Here is a 9,148-nt window from a genome sequence, read left to right as displayed (position 1 = left end):
AAGCACCTCAGGCTTCTGTAGCATCCTGTAGGAGAGTGGAGGACTTGAGCTCACCCTGGGACCCTGCAGAGCTTTTCTTATAGCATTTGAGCTCTGTTCTGTCTTCTGAAATTCATCCTGATCCAGATCCTCTCAGATACTCAGAAATGCCTTTTATATCCTTGGAAGTGTAATTTGGAGTTCAGATCATATTCTGTTATGTTCCACTTTATACACACCCGATTCATAAGCATTAATACTTATCTCTGCTCATCACCTCTTCCCTAGCCTGTTATCTACACTCATGTGGATTTCTGGAATAGCCTCCAAACTGACCTGTGTGGCTGCCATTCTGAAACCCATTTCCCACATATCCTCCAAAATGAACTTTTAAAAGTGCAAGGCACATTGTAGCACTCTCCAATTTTAGATATTCCTGGGAGTTCCCATTCCACCTCAGATAAAACCCTAGCTTTTCCATGATGTGCATGATCTAGCTTGTTTTCTTTCTTTAAACTTATTCTCTGTGTGCCTTACTCTAACTCATTATCAATCTAGGGACTGGTATCAGTCAGGGAATTTGATGAACCTGCTTTCCCCTCGGGCTTGTGTTCTTCCTCTGCTTAGATCATTCTGCCTCCTGATCTTTGCTCTGGATCTTCATTTAGGCTACAGTTCAAACATTACTCTCCTAGAGAGGCCTTGCCACTCTAATGGTGCCCACCCTTTCATCCTAGATACTCTTCATTACATTCTTCAATGGTTTAGTTCACAGTCATTCATTATGACATGAAATAATCTACATTCTATAATCTTATCTTCTCTCTCTCTCACCCAATAGAATTTAAACTCTGTAAGTACAGACTCATGCCATCTCATTGTTGTCATTAATGCTAATGTCTGGAATAGTTGCTATTTCTTAGAATGCACTTAGGAAGGTTACATTAAACAAATGAAAGAACAGGGCATGTGTAGAGCCTAGTGCATATGCTTTTGTCAGGGGTGACCTTTGTGTTTGTTCACCTTGCTGGTTTAACATGGCTCTTTACAGCAGATATTTCCATTAATAGTCCCCACCAGATCCCAGGACAAAAATCACAGAGACAGAGGCAAGATTGTCCATTTTCCCCCCGTCCCTGACCCTAATTCTTCTTTGTTTGAAGTAGTGAGGAATTTCTGACAATTCTGAGTGTTGCTCTATTTACCTTCCTTTCTCACTTAATACTCCATCTTCTTTTCAGGGCCAGGGTTAGGAGCCTTTCTGGTCTGTGCCAGAATATCTGTTTTTGTTTTTGTTTTGTTTTTTTTTTTAAGCTGCTATCTATATATTTTTTCAAATGTTACAACTTGAAGTTTTTTTCCTGTTTCTTTGGCTGTTTCATAAGTTTTTTTTTTCTTTTTTTTGCACATTTCAACAATTATTGGGAGAGAAAAGTCTAATTATTTCATTCCGTCATCTGTTGATAGAATCTCATATTCTCTTTCTAAGTTTAAAAGATATCAAGGGGCACCTGGGTGGCTCAGTTGGTTGAGTGGCCAGCTCTTCATTTTGGCTCAGGTCATGATCATGGGGTCCTGAGATTGAGCCCCACTCAGGCTCCATGCTCAGCAGGAAATCTGCTTGAGGATTCTGTCTCTCTCTTTCTCTCTCTGCCCCTACCCCCATTTGCACCCCCTAAAATAAATAAATAAATCTTTAAAAAATAAAATAAAAAATTAACAAAAGACATCAAAACAGAAGACATTTCATTATATTTCTATGAGTTTGGTATAAGGAAGGGTTCCATACAGGTAGAAGTAATCCTGAGAGAACATAACACAACATATTACTAGTTTTTAATATTTCATAATTAAAATTATAAATAATATTTTTCTGATAGTGATAAGGTAATTTTAATTGCCTTATTAAAGAATCTCCTTATTTAAGGTAATATATAAATTTCATTTTTTTCTAAAATAAATTAGAAGCACTTTAAATATTAGTGCTTAAAATATAACAATATTTTTTTGATATTTAAAAAGTTACAAATCTGCCTCATTTGTTACTCCAAACTGTTCATAGAAAAAAAATTGATATAGGTTTGTGAGGTTTCCAATAATAACGCAATACAAAATAATCTCTTTAACATACAGAGTTAGATAATATGTGACAATTTCACTATGCTGATTATTTGGGGAAAAGATATTATCTTAAACATCTATATAGTAGATTTAAAATGTAAAGTAGCTCTGATTGTTAGTATGAGATGCATTTTTCTATAAAAGCATTGTGCATCATAGGAATTATACTGGTCAGATTTTTGAAGAGACATAATTTAGAATAATAGAGAAACTGTGAATGCTTTCTGAATTATATCCAGGCACTAGAATAGGAAAATGTATGAAAGACACTGAAAGAGGTTGAGAGCATGTAGCCATGTAATGAAGTACAGTGTCCCATTAATAATTGTACTACAGAGAAGATAAAATTAACAATGGGTACCTATTAAAGAAGACTATATTTGGAATGATTTGATCTAGTTATGAGGAATATTGCAATTGTGAAAAACTGTTCAACTATGCTCATCACTAAGTATACTGAAATCTCCTGTTATAAATACAATATTAATTTAATTTTAATTATGAAATATAAAAATATATTAAAGAAAATGAGTAGAAAACAAATTATAAAATAGACATTTCAAAAGGCTCATAAAAGGGGAAAAACAGTATAAATGAGAAATTTGGAAGCATGGTTAAAAAGTGTAATTACATGTCTAAGTTTGGACTGCTGTAACAAAAACACCATAGATTGTTTAGCTTTTAAAAACAGGAATGTATTTCTCACAGTTTTGGAAGTTGGACATCCAAGATCAGGGTGCCACCATGGTTGGGTGAGCACTCTTGTAGGTTGCAGAATGCCAGTTTCTCTCCATGTATCTTCACATGGCAGAGAGCAGAGAGAGGGAGCAAGCGCTCTCCTGACTCTTACTGAGGGGACTATTTCGCTTCATGAGGACAGCACTCTGAAGATCTTACTTAATCCGAATTGATTCTCAAAGCTTTCTTCTCCTAATACCATCTTGTGGGGGCAGAGGGTCTCAAATAGGAATTGTTTTTGGGGGGGGAACATAAACATTCAGTCTTTAATACTATATTATACATTAAATATTAAGTGATTTTCAAGAAAAAAGGAGTTTTACCATACGTTTCATAAAAGTACAATTGCAAATGATGAAAAATAAGAATTTGTTTGCCCTGAAATCTCTTACTGTGTGAGATTGAGGGAGTTAATATGTTTTATTTTTTAATTCACTTATAAAATTAGTACAAAAGAATAAAAATAGTAAACTATTTTTTTATTATTGACACATTTTAAAGGCCTATTGTGGTATAATGAACCTACAATAAACTTCAATATGAAAATCACACATTTTGATAAATATCTATGTATATGTATGGCCAGGAAATTAAGATAAAAATAAATAACAAAAGAATGAACATATACATCAATCTGCAAGTTTTGTAACCACTTCACATTTTAACTCTTCCATTATCATCCTCTTTCCCCTGTTCTAGGCAACCCATTACTAGTTTGCATTTTCTAAAATTTAGTGTAAGTGAAATAATAAATCATACATTCTGTAGTTTAAAAAATCTGGTTTCTTTTATTCAGCAAACTATTTTGAGATTCATCCATGTTATTACATATTTCAATGTAATATACTTATTTTTTTAAATGCTGTTTTGGCCCAGTTTTAAAGTCCTAGCTAGAAGCTGATGAATTCCTTCTCCCAAACCATAGAAATCCATACTCCAACCACTTCCCCTATTAAGTGCTCATATTCAGGGGTTAGTATGCTCCAGCTCTAAACACTGGAGGGGTCAGATACCAAATTGGATAGGATGTAACCCCTATGCCTTGGATCTGGAGAATGTATTCGAATTAGCCTATCCAGACAGAGCCCTGGAAGCCAATCTAACCCCACCCCACTTGGCCAAACACAATCTGCCCTCTGCAGCTCTAGGTTGCTGTTCGCTGTTCCTGGTACAACAAACTGAGTGGCCCTCCTGGTGGTCTTCTCTCATTCTGAGATATAAATAGCAGAGAATTCTGCATTTCATGTATCCATGGTATCAATGTGTTTGTATCTCATCATGAAAAAAATACTTAAATCTTATTAAACATTCCAATTTTGCTTATTAATGATTAGAATTATAGTATATGGACATACCACAATTTGTTTATCCATTCCCCTTTTGACAAGCTTTATAGTTTTCTTATTCTAGTTTGGAGTAAAAACAAATAAATACATAAAATAAATGGAGCAATAATTGTATAGATATATAAATTCATATATACAATTTCTCGGTTTTATACTTAGAAGTGGAATATGACTAGGTCATATGACAGACATATTTTTAACTTTTGAGAAATTATCAACATGTTCAACAACTGGTTTTACAATTTTATATCTGGTACGTAAGAGTTTTAGTTATTCCACATTCTTGGCAACACGACATTTTTTACATTCTAATAGACTTGTAGTGTTTTCTCATTGAGATTTTGTTTTTCCCTAATGACTAATGATACTGAACATATTTTTATGTGCTTCTTTGTCATCTACATATTTTTTTCAGTGAATTATCTGTTCATTTTTAAAACTTTTTCAATCGAGCCTTTGTTTTGTTACTTCAGTTAAAGGATATTTAAAATTTAAGTTTTAAGTTGCCTTTATGTATTGTGGATATAAGCCTTTTATCAGAAATGTAATTTGCAAATAATTTTCTTCTAGTCTTCAGCTGCTGTTTTCAACCATTTAACATTGTCTTTAAAGGAGATATAGTTCTTAATTTCAATCTTAATTTCAATTTCAATCATAGAGTTAATTTCAATCAAGTCCATTTTTCGTTTTTTTAAATGGATCTTTTATTTATTGGGGATTTAAAAACTATTTCCTTAAAGTCACAAGATTATATATATATATATATTTATTTATTAATTATATATATATATTATTAGAGATTTTAAAGATCTAAATTTAAATTTAGATCTATAATACATTTGAGTTACTTTTGTTTCAAAGTATGGGTCATGATATATTTTTTGCAATTGATATTCGGTTTTATTTGCATATGGGTATCTAATTTTCCAATATTATGCATTGAAAATATTGTTTCTTCAGTGAATTCACTATGCCTCATTGTCAAAAATTAACTGATTATAAATATGGAAATGAATTTGGCTATTCCGAATCCTCCCATTTCTAGGTGAATTTTGGAAAAACCTTGTCAAATTTAATTTAAAAGAAAGAAAACCTACAAGATTTTGATTGGAACTGAATTGAGTCTGGATCAATTTAGGGAGAACTAACATCTTAACAATATAGTGTCTTCTAAAACAGTATACCTCTCTCTTTAGAGCTTATTTTTCCCAGCACTGTTTATAATTTGCATTATATAGGTCTTGTAAATATATGGCAGGTTTATTTTATTTTTTTTTTTTGGCAGATTTATTTCTAATTATTTTGTATTTGCTGCCATTATTTTTGGTTCAGCTCATGATCTCAGGGTCATGAGATTGAACCACAATCGGGGCATGGAGCCCACTTATGATTCTCTCTCTTTCCCTCTCACTCTCTTCCTCCCTGCTCACATTCCTTCTCTCTCTCTAAATAAATAAATAATAAATGAATAAATGTAACTAAAACAAAAATAAAAGGTTTTACCTTATCTTCACTTATTCCTTCTTTGATGCTCTTCTTGAGTTTATGTAGATCCATGTTTCTGACCAATATTATTTTCCTTCCCTCTAAAGAAGTCACTCTTTGTAGATGATGTGATACTCTATGTGGAGAACCCAAAAGTCTCTACCCTTAAGTTGCTAGAAATCATACAGTGCTGGGAATGGCCAGCAATCTCTGTACCCACCGATGAAAGATTACTCCAAACTTTGCTGTTAAAGAGAGAAGGCAAGGAGGTCAATGCTCAGAGGAGAAGACCCTTTGCTCTTCTTTGCTCCCACTTTTCTTGGCCCTTCAGCATTATCACAAATCCTTATCACTGTTTCTCACGCGTGTGCATTGTACCAAGGGGTCTTACTGAAACTAGGAGCATCTGTTTATAGGAAAGATATGATATGCTAATTTGCCTGTCTTGCTAAACGTAGCCTAAGGGACAATGCATACATCTCTCAGATCACAGAGTGGCTGTTCCACAGAGGAAAGTTTGGGAAGGCAACTCCCTGTGGTATTCCAAGGACTGAGTGGTCTTGCAGGCCATGGCATACAAAGGCCCATGCCCTTCTCTAAATCCTTCCTTTGCCTGCCTCTGTGTTACATTTTAGCAAGCCCGGTATTATGGCTGAGTTCCTGCTTTACATTAACCCCAACAATACAGGAATTCAGCAAAGTGGCAGGATATAAAATCAACGCACAGAAATCAGCAGCATTTCTATATACTATCAATTACAGAAGAAAGAGAAATTAAGGAGTTTATCCCATTTATATTTACACCCAAAACCACAAGATACCTAGGAATAAACTGAACCAAAGAGGCAAAGGATTTGTACTGAGAAAACTACAGAACACTCATGAAAGAAATTGAGGAAGACACAAAGAAATGGAAAAACGTTCCATGTTGATGGATTGGGAGAACAAATATCGTTAAAATGTCTGTGCTACCTAGAGCAATCTACACATTCAATGCAATCCCTATCAAAATACCATCAACTTTTTTTTACAGAGCTGCAACAAATAATCCTAAAATTTGTATGGAACAAGAAGAGATCCCAAATAGCCAGAGGGATACTGAAAAAGAAAACCAAAACCACTGGCATCACAATTCCAGACTTTAAGTTCTTTTAGAAAGCTGTAATAATCAAGACAGTATGGTACTGGCACAAAAACAGACACATAGATCAATGGAACAGAATAGAGAGAAATGGACTCTCAATTCTATGGTCAACTATTCTTTGACAAAGCAGGAAAGAAAGTCCAATGGAGAAAAAACAGTCTCTTCAACAAGTGGTGTTGGGAAAATTGGACAGCCACATGCAAAAGAATGACACTGGACCATTTCCTTACACCACACACAAAAATAGACTCCAAATGGATGAAAGACCTAAATGTGAGACAGGAATCCATCAAATCCTTGAGGAGAACACAGGCAGCAACCTCTTCAACCTCAGCTGCAGTAACTTCTTGCTAGATATGTCTCCAAAGACAAGGGAAACAAAGGCAAAAATGAAGTACTGGGACTTCATCAAGATCAAAAGCTTTTGCACAGTAAAGGGAACAGTCAACAAAACCAAAAACAATCTACAGAATGGGAGGAGATATTTGCAAATAACATATCGTGATATGATAAAGGGCTAGTGTCCAAAAATCTATAAAGAATACATCTAACTCAACACCCAAAGAACAAACAAAACAATCAAGAAATATGTAGAAGACATGACCAGATATTTCTCCAAAGAAGACATCCAGATGGCCAACAGACACATGAAAAAGTGCTCCACATCACTCAGGATCAGGGAAATACAAATCAAAACCACAATGAGATACCTAGCACCTCATACCAGTCAGAGTGGCTAAAATTAACAAGTCAGGAAATGACAGATGTTGGTGGGGATGTGAAGAAAGGGGAACCCACCTCCACTGTTGGTGGGAATGCAAGCTGGTGCAGCCACTCTGGAAAACAGCATAAGGTTCCTGAAAAAGTTGAAAATAGAGCTACCCTACGACCCAGGAATCGCACTACTGGTTTTTTTCCCTAAAGATACAAATGTAGTGATCCGAAGGGGCACGTGCACCCTAATGTTTATAGCAGCTATGCCCAATGTCCAATGTCCAATGTCCAAATAGCCAAAGTATGGAAAGAACCTATATGTCCATCAACAGATGAATGGATAAAGAAGATGTGATTATACATACATACATCATACATACATCTATATGTATGTATGTATATAAAGAAGATGTGATCATACATACATATACATACATACATATAGATGTATGTATGTATGTATATGTATGTATACTTTAAAATTTCAATTTAAAAAATTGAATCAGAAAAGTTCTTTTAATTTTTTTTTTTGGCAGTTGAGAAATGAGAAATGAGCTACCCTACGACTTTCTCATTCTGAGAAATTAGAAATTTATTCTGATCCAGTTGTACAACTAATCTAGGACAAATTACCAAATAAATTTTACATTATTTCTTCAGGTTTAGCATTTTTTGATGACTTCAAATTTAGGATTTTCAAATTTGAAGTCCAGGAACATATTCATATCTGCTTTACTGTATATTTGCTTAAGAAGTTCCCTGTCTAGGTCTTGCTGGTACTCTTGGCCAATATCAACGGGTTCTCCAGATGCCTGTCGCTTACTTTTGTATTCTCCAATCTTGTCCAGGAAGGGTTTCTCTACAGGAACAAGTTCCTTATTAAGTGCCACTGCTGTCACACTAACGTTCCTCCTCATATAAACTGAGACTGCGGACCAAATAAGAGAGGAGAACCTGAAGAGCCTCTGAAGAATCATGGTGATTCTGTTACTGAGAGGAGACACCTTGGAGGTGGTCCGCCTCTTTTAACATTTCTTGCAAGTCAGGTCTGTTGGCAAAAAATTCCCTCAGTTTTTATTTTTCTGAGCAAATCTTTATTGCTTCTTCACTTTTGAAAGATAATTTCCAAGGCACAGAATTCTAAATTGGTGATTTTTTTTCCTTTCAACCCTTTATTTTTATTTCTTTTTTTTTAGAAAGAGAGAGTGCATGTGTGTCCACCCACGTGATGGAGTGGGGGAGGAGCAGAGGGCAAGGGACAGAATCTAGTGAGGAGCATCACCTGGGGCTGGATCTCACAGTCCTGTAATCAGGACCTGAGCCAAAATCAACAGTCAGATGCTTAACTGGCCGAGCCATCCAGGTGCCCTCTCAACCCTTTAAATATTTCACTTCAAGCTCCTCTTGCTCACATCATATCTGAAGAGAAGTTTGATGTAATTTTTATTTTTATTTTTCTGTAGGTAAGGTGGAAGTTGTTTTTGATTTGTTTTTTATTTCCCGTCCCCCCCTCCCCCCGCCCCGGCCTCTTTCAGGATTTTATTTTTGATTTTCTGTAGTTTGAAAATGATAGGGCTGGGTGTAGATGTGTGGGTCCCCCCCCCCCTTATCCTCCTTGACA

At 35.2% G+C, this 9,148-nt stretch overlaps 1 protein-coding gene across 1 annotated transcript; it reads right to left on the bottom strand.

Annotated features, from left to right (window-relative positions):
- Nucleotides 1-8,189: 8,189 nt before the first annotated feature.
- Nucleotides 8,190-8,504, bottom strand: LOC308340216 (ATP synthase-coupling factor 6, mitochondrial-like; the record flags this gene model as incomplete). Its single annotated transcript, XM_080799380.1, has 1 exon — nucleotides 8,190-8,504. One exon carries the CDS (start codon nucleotides 8,502-8,504, stop codon nucleotides 8,190-8,192), a length of 315 nt encoding a protein of 104 aa, XP_080655506.1.
- Between the last annotated feature and the right edge of the window lie 644 nt (nucleotides 8,505-9,148).

This window comes from Martes martes (assembly GCF_963455335.1).
Source record: "Martes martes genome assembly, chromosome: 3".
NCBI lineage: Eukaryota > Metazoa > Chordata > Mammalia > Carnivora > Mustelidae > Martes > Martes martes.
Note: the sequence above shows the minus strand (reverse complement) of the source record. Positions and strands in the feature narration are given on the sequence as shown.